At 41.1% G+C, this 12,289-nt stretch overlaps 1 protein-coding gene across 2 annotated transcripts in view; it reads left to right on the top strand.

Annotated features, from left to right (window-relative positions):
- The window catches only part of MAD1L1 (mitotic arrest deficient 1 like 1), a 339,536-nt gene that overhangs the window by 138,391 nt on the left and 188,856 nt on the right, over positions 1-12,289 (top strand). For both annotated transcript variants that reach the window (XM_030459652.1, XM_030459653.1), the window contains one exon: positions 844-984. In XM_030459652.1, coding sequence (XP_030315512.1) covers positions 844-984 — 141 coding nt within the window. The remainder of the gene's footprint in view (positions 1-843; positions 985-12,289) is intronic.

Below are 12,289 nucleotides of genomic sequence, written 5' to 3' on the forward strand. Positions count from 1 at the left end.
TCAAAACACACCTGAGTTTTTGAAATTTTTGTTGTTTATCCCCATTCTTCTTTTCCATTAATACCTTGGAGCTAGGTGTTAGGTGCTGTCTGAAGCTGGGAATGCATTAGGGACCCACAGAAAATTCTACCATCAGCTTTCAGCACAAGCTTTGTACTTTGGAGTGGGAGGGCTCTCAGAGAGGAGAGAGGGATCCTTCTTTTTTTGTCTTTCTCTGTAATTCCTTGATTATAGTTGCCAGCAAAGTAAAGCGAGCCAAATACATTGTCTGAGAGATATTAACCTCTGAAAACTTGTTTATTATAAACATGGAGTGTTGCCGTGTTTAACGAGTGATAAGTCACATACCATTTAGAGAATATTTGCTCTCAGCCACTTGGTTCATTGTCAAATCTGTTTCATTTCTATTATGACAATTCTGTTTGTTCATTGCTGGAAGTCTTTGGCAGGAAAAATGTCAAGTGCTACACTAAATATTTTGCTGAAGAAACTCATTCAGCCATGTTGAATTAGAGTAATGTCTCCAAAAAGAAGGCAGGCTCCATTTTCAGTTGCCATCTGCTTGTTAAGAGTGTGTGCGTGTTCCTTTCCTGCAAGGAGTATGTGGTTTTATATACATCAGGCAGCCTAATTGTTCAGTTTTCCTAGCAGCAACATTTATTTTATCAGAACTGTGTGTTCACTGTGCCTTGATGCCGATGTGAAGGTGATCAGCATCAGGGTTTCTTTGCCACGTGAAAGAACAACGTGCAAAAACATAGAATATTGCTCTGGGAGCCACCCACTCCTTGGAGTGAGGTCAGGGGCTGGATCCCTAAAGACATTTGTTGTTCTTCCTGACAGGAGAGGGATGGGATGCGAGCAATCCTGGAGTCTTACGACAGCGAACTGACCCCCGCGGAGCACTCGCCGCAGCTGAACCGGCGGATGCGTGAGGCCGAGGAGATGGTGCAGAAACTGCATGCTCATAACACTGAGCTGGAGGTAATAAAGAAGAATCATGCTCTAAGCCCAGGGGTAAGGTAGTTCAGACCTTTAAAATTGAATTGCCTTAGTGATGTGATTAGCTCTCGTGGAAAGCAGATTTGCAGAAATCAGACTTACAGAATTCCGGGATCAAGAAGAACCACAGGTTGTTATTCAGCACCTGAAACTGTCAGAAGCCAAAAATAATCATCTTGAGGTGTGATGAGGCTGCTTGGTGTTGAGCACAACTGTACTGCATGGCTGGAGGGACAACTAGATCCTGAGGGTTAAAGGTGTTGTGTGAAGAGGGAATGAAATGCAGCAGGTGTGGTGTCTTCTCTGTGGTCTGCTTTAAATGGTTCACTTTGTGTGCAGCAAGACTCTTCAGTACACAGTGTGAGTGAGTGTGTGTTTGTAAGAGATTTACTCTAAGGGTTGAAGAAGCAAAGTGTGTGCCTGCTGTTAATTCTTCAGTTCTTGGCTTTGGGCCTGAAAACCTCAGAATACCAGTAGCTCTATTCAATGGTTTCTTACTATATCTTAAAAAAACATTCTTTTCAAAGATAGAAGTCTTTCTTGAAGGATTTTAAATATTATTTTTAGTTCTCCTTTTGAAAATTTGTCATCTGATAAGTGGCTGCAATGAGGTAAATGTTAACATGCATTTGCCAAGCAGTTCCCCTCTTCTCTGTTGTACTTTGCTATATGGAATGGCCTTCACTGTGATGAGCTGAAATACTGGGAATGTGTCTGTGATCTGAAAGCTTGGCCATTTCATTACTTCGGCTTTATAATGATCATAAGTATGTGACTTTCTCCACATCTAGTTCCACCATCATGTAGATTTGTAGATGCCATAATTCAAATGGAGTGGAACTTGTAGAAAAGGCAGTCCCTCAGCTTCATCTTCAAGCCACAGTGTGGACTGTCCTACTGTGAACAAACTTCTCTGGTGCTGCTGGCAGCCTTAAAACTGCTCTTTTCTTCTCTTGATAGGTGAGGACTTAAGTCAGGCAACACTGTCTCCTTAGCAAGAAGAACAGCATAGTGTAGGATAGAATAGTATCATGGTATAGGTCTGCTTCATCCTATTGGCTCAGAAAAAAGGAATTCTGTGAAGTTTTAGGCTAGCTGATAGAGAATTTAGCTGATAACATCAGGTGAAATGGAAATTTGCATGAATTTGGATGTCTGAGAATGTTTTTCTGTGTTGTCTTTTGACCACCATGTTGCTCACCAGTTGACAGAGCAGGATTAGATGACACTGACATAAGGGGATAGGAAGCTGTTATCCTGTTTTCTGAGTTGGTTTCAGCACTAGTTTTGGGTTGCTGGGGGGAGATTTCCTGAATTTTTTCACTGAGTAGGTCAGATGTGTGGTGTCTTTGCAATAGCAAAGTACCTTTCCTTCTTCAAGTGAAAGCACAGAAGCTTTGTGGGAACCAATTGTTACACCCCTTTAATTATTTACAGGGAACAAGTTTTTGGTTTTTTTCATGGCTATGGTTTAAGGGCTACATGGAAAATTGCAGAGAGGAGCTGTGTTCTCTGGAGGGTTGTTGTGTGTCAACCTTTAAGCCTTTCAAAGACTTTGCTAGAAGCAGGATTCAAAGACCTGATATTCCCCTTGTAAAGTAAAATTTTACGCTTCACTTACTTGTGTTTGCCTTTCTGACTTTTATTGTTGACTGCTAAATCCCATCTCTTTTGAAATTTTGGGGAAAAGTTTTTTATCCTGTTAAAAATGTGAAAACTAGAAAGGGAATTGAGGTACAGGCAGGACTCCTGGTGCCTCATCATCAGGAGCAGCAGCTGTAATCACCTGCCAGTAGATCAAAGAGCTGATCAATAGCAGCTATTAATAACTACTAATTTAATGATTTGCACCCTCTCTACAAATTTTAGAAATGTTGATACCTGAATGATTCATCTCACAAACAGAGGAGGTGGCAGGAATGAGGCACCTCAGAGCCTCAGTGGTTTGTGAGATGTGGGAGAAACAGTCTCAGATGAAAGGGGGAAGGGAAGGAAAAGGGAACTTCAGCAATTTTAAGGTCAGCGTGGCAGAAGGGTCAGGGCATCCAGGGAGCCCTGGGTGTGGATGTCCTTGGGAGGACAGCACACAATCAGCTTCACAGGAGAATGAGAAGTGAGCGCCATGCACATGACAGCAAAACAAGGTGCATGGGTATTCTGAGGAGATCTAGGGGAGGCTGCAGAGAAGGAGAGGGATGAATCCAAGCTGAAAAGGTCTGGCTGACACTATTATGTTTTGCTAGGCTAAGTTGGTTGGAGTGTGGAAAGCAATTAGGATCAGTAGTTAACAGGAGTTACACCATTGTGGGCAAGCACAATGATGCCCACAGAGTGCTTCTGGCAGCTCAGCATCTGCTGGGGATGCTGCCTGCAGGAGCAGCTATGTGTGCTGCATCCACTGGAGGGCCTGCAGGAATTGCTGTGGTCCAGGAGCATCTGGAGTTTCAAAAAAGCTCTCGAGGCCTCCAAAGCAAGTGCATCCTCTTGCATTACATTTTGTACCTTCCACCTTTCAGCTTTTTTTACAAACCTTAAAATTCACACCATGCACCATGTCTTTCATCACTTTTTTTTTTCTTTTTTTTCTTGATTGAGTACTTAAGTTACCAAAATCTCTTTCTGTGCTCCCAAGGAGAGAACCCTTTGATTTTTTTTTTGTCTTTGTTTCTTTTGTCCACTCTAATCTCTTATCAGCAGCCCTGCTCTACAAACCATAGAAGGGGAAAAAGTGATGTTCTTAAGAGGAATTTTTCCTTACTCTGAAACTGGAGGTTATCCCACCCATTCTAGGAAACTCTTTCGTGAAGACAGAGCAACAGTAATAATGCTGTAGAAGAGAGGAAGAAACCACATTGAGGAAGGTTTTGGGCTGAGACAACAGCTCTTATCTCATTGGGAAGATGAGGTCTCTGGTAATTCTTTTGCTTGACGTATAAGTGGAGGTAGGAAGCCTTTTGAAAAAACCCAGGGAATGAGAGAGGAGTTCCTAAGCCCTGGAGGGCTGTGTGTGAGTAGTTCAGTGATGTACGTTGGGATGGAGTTTGGTGCTACCCTGAGTCATGCCTGACTCCACCTTCCCAGGAGGAAGCTGCCAGGAGCACTGCTGCATCTCCACAGACATCACCTGGGTTATAGGCACCTTCCCAGCAACTGGAATACAGAAGGATGCTTTCATCCCAGATCACTTCAGACAAGCAATGGTGCTGTGTAAAAACTTAGTCTTATCAGAGTATGATGGAACAGAGAGTTGGAAGGTGAGGAAAGGCTGATGAGGAACTTGTTAAATCCCCTCATTAGTGACTGATGAGAAAAGCGTCATCTCTAATGCATAGACATGCAAACACAGCCTGTTCTGAGGCTGGAAACAACTGCTTTATCTTCCCCAGAACTGCCTGCCCCCCCTCATGCCCTACTCCACGATGCTAGTCTGGCTGGAGAACTTGAAGAAAGCACTTTATGGAGTGTTGAATGTAAAGCAGGGGGGAAATGGAAAGAAAAATGCCATCTGAAATGCTGGCTGGACAAGCAAGCAGGCTGTGTCAGCCTATTTCATGTGGTTAATGAAGTGTCACTCACCATCTTTTTAAAAACGTGGTTTGGAACTGAAGAGAGAATGAGTTTGTCCCTGGCCAGCCTGCTGTAAATACTTAAAATAAACAGAATCGTAGCTGTATTTATAGGATGGCATGATTTTTTGTTTTGATACTGGTGATGTTAACAGCTTTCTTGCCAATCTTGATTAACTTGTATTACCTTAGCTCCCATTGCTTCTAATTTCAAGGTAAATATGATAACACAAAGAGCTTCTGTTTGTGCAGCAGCTACCTTGAAAAAAGGAATCATTATAAATATTACTCCATTAATAGAGATTTTATTACAACACACTTGGCTCTGTATGAAACTTTAATGAACAGAGATTTGCAAGGAAGGCTCATGCTGACACCTTTGATGGTCTCCAGCATTTTTTAAGTTGAGAGATTTACCCTGTCTGTGAGCACCATATGTACTCTAATCAGTTAATTATGGGTTGGACAGTTTCAGCACATGAAATGCCATATGTTCTGTGTTTTTGTTCCACCACAGGCATTAGTGGTGACCTCAAAACTCGTTGACCAAATACTGTCACCTTATCTGCACCTGATAACTGCAGTGCATCTGCTGGCAGAGGAAATTGGGCATTGCTGATTCCTCTGATGTTAAGTCACAAATCTGCTCCTTGCAGAGGGAGTTACTTAGCAGTCACTCCAGTGTTTAAAGTGCTTAAAATTTACGTGCAGATGCTATAAAATGTTTATTTGAGCAGTTAACAGTTCCTCCTCGTCTCTCACCCAGCTTCCCCTATCAGTGCTTTTCCACTTCTTTTACTTTTTGATCTCTTTGATCTACTTGATGTTTATTTTGCTCTATCCCTCCTCTACCAAATTTCTTCTTCCCCTCAAAGGTGAATTTCTTCTTTACATAGCAGAAGGGGTTTCCTTGATGATGGGAAATGTACAGAGATATTTTCTCCCATCTGTACAAGGTATAGAAGAGCTTTATTTTAATTTTCTGATTTCTTCTGCCTGCTTTCTCTACGTCTCTGCTGCCAGCAACCTTTGTGCACTGTTTTTTCTCAGTGACAACTGTAAGAAACAGTGAGAAGATGATTCTGCTTGCTTTAGATGTCCATAAGGAGCAAATCTGAGTCACTAGAGGTTTCCTGCCACTCCAGCATGGCATATGTTTCACTTGCCCAGACTTCTGCTGTCATTGTAGCATCTTATCTGTGAAAGACTCGTGGGGGAGAAAACAGGCTCTCTCTGGATGGGATGCTAATGTGCTCCATGCATCAGCTACCACTGATTATTGAAGCAATAATGTAAAAAAAAAAAACCTATCCAGGGCTGGACATTGTCTTCTGACAGAGCAAACACCTTGTTGAAATAGGATTTGAACCTGAGTGCTTGGGTATCTCTTGGCAGGCTCAAATCTTCCCAAGAACCCCTGTAGGTCCTTTGCATTCCTTTTCAAGAGAGCAGGTCAGGCTCTGTGTACTCTGGCACTCCTGCAAAATGGATTATCTTGGGTTCTCTCATCTTTCACATGTTTCATCTTGACCTTGTCAAGTCAGGAAGCCATTAGCTTCTTTCTCTCCCTTTTACACCTTCCAGTGACTGCGTTTTGGGAGAGCACCTCGCAAATAAAGAAGGCAATCAAGTTACAGAGGGGGGCTTTGTGGTTTGTTAAAGGTGACAGTGCCTGCTCTGTGGAAGAAGAGTGCCTCTTAAAAGTGGCTGATACTGCAGCAGAGCCTGTCTCTGCTCATCTGAGCCCTCTTGTTTAGTCTAACTAGATTTTTAAACTCAATTGGTAATAATTTTTTTAGGAGATTCCCCATTTTGGATCTGTCCTGAAAGTTAGTAACTGATCAGTAGAAGTAGCCCATGGCACTGCCTTATACTGGAGATAATTCTGCACAAAACCAGCATGGTTTTCAGTAGAGGTAGATTTGTATGGCTATTTTTAGCTTGTGGATAGTCTGACAATTTAAGAATGGCTTTTACTCAGCAGTTGCTAGGACCACAAGACTCCATCATGTTTAAGAAGTGAGAACGTCAGGACATCAACTCGCATAGCGTAAATTAAGTCATTAACTAAGTCAATATCTATACCCTTAGCCCCATTAAGCTGCTTTATAGGCAAGACCCCCAGGAAAAAAGACCAGCTGCTGAACAACAAGCAGCCAGAAGGACCCTTTTGCCATATTGGCTGCATATTGAAGTGGGCAATCGAAGTTCATGGGACAGAGATGCATTTTCCAGCTCTGTTGCCTTATTACGTTTCAAGTGTAGTAAGAACAAGATATTGAAAAATTCCATCAGCTCTTGGTGAAAGTCGTACTCCTGATGTAGATGTCATCTGTGAGACTGCTCCCAGTTATCTTAGTGATGAGGTTGAGGCTTGATTCTCTCCAAATTTAAAAATATATACTAATGATAAATATAAATTACCACCTATTTTAGCAATACAGGGAATTTAGGGTGGACTCTTACAACCTTCTTGGTCTGGAGTATTCCTGTCTGCAGGAAGCTTTCCTGGCCTAGGTGTGCTAATACCATCAACCTGTAGTGTAGGTGTGATGTTCAGAGCACACAGGCATACTCCTGTTCTTGGCCTCAGAAGGATGTAACTTCAGCTTCAAGGAGACCAAAAGATGCCAGCAACAAAAAGCTTTTCTCCCTCTCCTGCATCTCCTGCATATTTCCTTTAGAAATATTCCTGTATCCTGTTCTGGTGATGTTATGAATACCCAAGCACAAGCAAGGCTTTATCTCTTGACCTCTGGGGGATCTGGATAATTTTCAAATGTACCTGGCTGTAGTAGATGAGAACTGGGTGTGAGTTTGTACAGAAAATATAAAAATTGGATTCCTTCTTAGTGAAGTTTTGGAAAGAAAAGGTAACTGATGTGCAGTTATGACTCATTCACCACAGTAGAAGAGGGGCGAGCATTTCATACAGTGTTGAGAGCTTGGAGGTTTGTGCCTAGAGATACAGGCTTTGCAATTAGGTGTCTTCAGGTGGAGGAGGAGGCAGGAATACATTTGGAGTGGGAGCAGTGGCCCCATCCCTGGCAAATGGCAGCAGAGACATCATGTAGAAAAGTGTCTTTTGTGCAATATGGTGCAATCACCTCCTGCTGCTGGGGGGCAGCTGTGGGAACAGGGGGCTGCAGTAGGGATGCTGTGGTGATAAAGTCTCTTCCTTCACAAGCAGTCAGTAAGGAGGATGCTGGGCAGGCTCCTCCAAGTGCTTGCACCACTTTCCAGTGTCGCTTTCCATAATTACAGAACTGGGGTTTTAAATTTTTTTTTTTACTGAGATGTTAGAGGAAAATGCTGTGAATAAGACAAACTGCATTCTGCATTCAATTCAGACAATTAACCTCTCTGAATCTTTTTCCAAGCTGGAAAGCATGGTGCTTTTATATACCACTGGTCTCATCCACGTGGACAGTGCAGCTACAGCCCATGTCACTGCTGTGCTACGTGTCTAGTCACAGAGTTTGTCTTTAGGGGTACTTGAGTGATCCTTGGATAGGAGAGATCAAAGCTTTCCAGCAGCTTTGAGGGTACGTGGTCTCTCTGGAGCTGGGTGATGGGCTCCTGTTTCCAGTCCCAAGCTCTCTGAAGCGTGTGCTAAGTCTTCATGTGGCTCTCTGCCAGGTAAATATTTTGCTGCCTGGCTCATTAGGGACAGGAAAATTGTCCTGTCTTGGCCAATTTGTCTCCAAACTAAGAACCAGGTTCATTTCTTCTGGATTTCCCAGAGGTGCTCTCAGGCTCGTGCATCTCATCTTTTTTGCACGATATTGGTGATTCAGGCTTTGGTGTTAGCACAGACCTGAGGTTAACATTAAAAGTCATCTAATTATTGAAAGTGAACATTCTTGAAATGAGGAAAGCTTTAATAGCTTCTGAAAACCATTCCAACCTTGTGGAAAACAAAATCTAAAAGTACATTGAGGTGTAATGTTTTCCACAGAACGTGTCATGGAAATTTTAGTTATTCCCTAACTCTGCGTTGTATTTAGGACATTAAATAGTGCTTGTCTGGGCATCTTAAGAGGTGTTCTGAGGTTGTTGAGGTTTGTTGATTTTTCTAATGATTAGATTTGAATTTTTTGATTTGTAGTGCTTCATCTCAGAATAAGTATGTAATCTTGGCATAATTTAAGATTTAAAGTATGCGTTTGTGAGTGTGTTCATGTCAGCTTTTGATTCATGATGATTGTCTCCTGTAAAAAAAAACAGGGATTAGTGGTTTTAATTATTATTTTGTGCTTAAAGCACCCTATAAACTTTTCCTACAGCCAGCCTTTTCCAAAGGTATTCTGCAGGGTCTCCACACAAGCTCGTACATGACTCAGTGCTCTTTTCTGCCCACTGTATTTCTTTGGGCTCCAGCTACAGAGTTTTGTTGAAATTCTTTTACCAAATAGTTATTATAGACAAAAAGTGCTTTGAGAAAACAATATAAACACAAGCTCATTTCCATGCTCTTGTAGATCCTAATGCTCCTGTTCTTTGCAGTTTGTAAGAATTTTAAGATCTGCTTTAACACACTTAATACTTTGGTTATTGTGGCAATTAGGACAACAGTAGTTTCTGGCTTGGTTTTCTTTTTGAAATCCATTGATTCTTTCTTATTTTGACCTTAATTACCAGTAGTAGAAGGGGTATTTCTTCAGGGAACTAATTAGTTTAAAAAGCCTGGTTCAGCATAGAGCTTGAGCACAGTTAGTTGAATGGTGCCCAATGGAAAAGCTGATTACAATTGTTTTATTTCCAAATATACAGAATTATTCATCTTTAATACTTTATTCTCCATAGTTACAAGTTCCATTAGCTCATGTTTGTTCTCTGTGTCTTCCCCTATGGACTGGTCTGTCCACAGGCTGCAACTTCTGCATTTCTTCTCTCTGGTTTCATATTAAGGTCATAAATTAGAGGATGGCAAAATTGCAAGTCGTAACTTGAATAGAACTTAAAGGAAGGTGGCTGGAAATATCCCTTTATTTTTCTGTTTTTCACTTAAATGTGGCTAGCCTACTAATGTGTAGAAAAGAATGGGAACAGAATAAGTGAGAAGAGCCAGCTGATAGTGGTTTTCACCAAGCTGTGAATAAAAACAAAGCTGTTGATACAGATCTCCTCTGCTTGTGGTGGTCCAAGTAAATTGTAAGGAGCAATTCTCTTTTCTCAGAGGCTTTGCAATTTATCTGTTTGCTTTAATCAGTGTTAATGTCAAATGTGCTTTGATTGTGCTAAAACCTTTTCAGCTAAACAAACTGGAAACCCTGAGTTTTGGAAAAAGCCACAGACTTCCTGAAATGCAAGTCATAACATTTGTCTTTTGAATTTTATTCATGTTGTTTAATAAAACAAGCAGTACAAGTACTACTGAACACTGCATGTGCCATGAATCCAGCTGTGGTGACAGTAACACAGATATGAAGTGCCTGGCACATTGATTTGACAAATTGTGTTTTCAATTTGTTTAAATGGTTATAATGGCTATAGGGAGCTTAGTTTTGACAGATGTACACCCAAATTTCAGTTCTATTCAAGACCATGTTAAAAATGGGACTGATTTCTGGTTTAAAACATTGACTTGTATCAGATGTCAGACCTCTAAACATGAGTTCTTCTAACATAAGCTTAATTCCTATTGGAAAATTATAAAAACAGCTCATTTTTTTTTTTCTTGGAATCCTGACTTTCTTGAAGAATTGTTAAACCTAAATACTTTTATTTCATAAATGAAGTCAAGAAGCTTTAAAGATTATCTGTTACACTGTATTAATAAAAAACCCCAACCCCCCAGCAGTACATCTAGTAGCTATGAACATGAACAGAGTAAATAGTTTGTAGAGATTTTAAGTAGAAAATCTAGTGTAACAGGAAGGATTTTTTCAGGTTCTTTGTGTAGAGACTGCCACTGTGCATTTTTTATGTACAAAAAGAAATTATTAATGTCTGTATCAGCATTAATTCATGTGAGTATCTCTTGAGAGCCCACAAACTCTGAATTTTTCCTAAAGTCAAGGCTGTGCAATGCATCTGGGAGCTAGGCTAATGGTAAAGAGACTGCAAACCAATGATCTTTACTAGATGTGGCATCTAATACTGCTAAGCTGGTTGTTACCAACCTTACTTTTGGCAATGATATTCTGACTACTCTTAATTTTATTGAACATTCATACAGATGCAGTGTTCTTCTCTTTCTAATTGTCTGTTTTTTTCCCTTTTGTAAGAGGTCATTTCACCAGTGGAAAAAGCAGCTCTAGGATAGAGCAGCTTCCTCACCTGATTTCTCAGATATTCAACTAAAACCTGTGCTCCTATAACCTCTGTGGGTCTAGTCCCACCTACCAAGAATAAGGTTTCTGAAGCATTCTGTGACCTTTTTGATGAGGAAAGGTGTAACAGATGGCTGAGAGCGATGCCTGCACAACTGGAGAAAAAGTCTTGTTTCTCCCTCTAAGCAAGAATGTTCCAGTAGTGGTTAAACATTGTTCACTTGTTATTTCTCTGCCATGCATGTGGGTATGAAAGGGCAATAGCACTTGCTTGCAGTGTGCTGCAAAGAGACCCTGTGCCCCCCCTTGTTCAGAGGCTGGAGGTGCCCAAGGCTCTGGCATTGCCATTCTTACTACGAGGTTATTGCTCTGTGTTGTTTGCTCTAAGATCATCTGAGTGTATTAAATTTTATCTCAGCTGCAGCTTGGCAGCACACAGAGCTGTTGAAAAGAGAGATGTTTTTAGCTTTATATCTAGTGTATATTTAAAGTACAATTGCTTGGTGCACTTGGCAGAGGCTGCCTGGGGGCCACAGAACTACCTGTGCAGATACGTCTGTTTGGGCAGATGTAATTCTTGTGGATGTGTATAGCAGAGTAAAAACATGATTTAGTCTTAAATACTTTCAATGTAAATGATGCCAAACATATCAGAGCTTGTTTGAAAGTGTCAGTTGATTTTCTAAGTATTATTACTACCATAAGCACAGTGTATACAGGTGTGAATGTACATAGATGTTGTTTGGGTACATGCAGGAAAGTCTGTCTGTAGAACTCCAGATGGCTGACTTTGTGCTCTTAAAATAACATGGCATCCCAGGCTAGTGGGTTTTTTTGTTTGATTGTTTTAGGGGTTCTTTTGCTTTTGCTACAGGACTTTTTTTTGTTGTTTTATTGTTTTATGTGTTTTTATGAAGACAGTAGCTGAGACAATCTATGTAGAGAAATGACATTTATCTGCACAGTGTAGCATGACCTTATGTACAGATGTGGAATTTCCTCTCAGGATAATGAGTACCTTTTTACTTAAGCCAGGCAAGACCCAATTTTGTTGTATCTGATTTCTGCATCCTGTCACCACTCTGCACATTACTGTAATTATTGTGGATATTAGTTTCTATTGCATTCCATCTGCTCTTTGAGTAAAGCTCTTCTTTCTAAACAGCAAAGGGGACAGAGAGAGGGAAAAGCTCATCCATGAGTCTTCATGAATCATAGAATCATAGAATTGGCTGGGTTGGAAGGGACCTCAGAGATCATCGAGTCCAACCCTTGAACCACTGTTGCGGTTGCCAGACTATGGCACTGAGTGCGCCACATCCAGTCTCTTTTGAAATATCTCCAGGGATGGAGAATCCACTACTTCCCTGGGCAGCCCATTCCAATGTCTGATCACTCTCTCCGTAAAGAAATTCTTTCTAATATCTAACCTAAATTTCCCCTGGC

This window comes from Calypte anna, chromosome 14, assembly GCF_003957555.1.
Source record: "Calypte anna isolate BGI_N300 chromosome 14, bCalAnn1_v1.p, whole genome shotgun sequence".
NCBI lineage: Eukaryota > Metazoa > Chordata > Aves > Apodiformes > Trochilidae > Calypte > Calypte anna.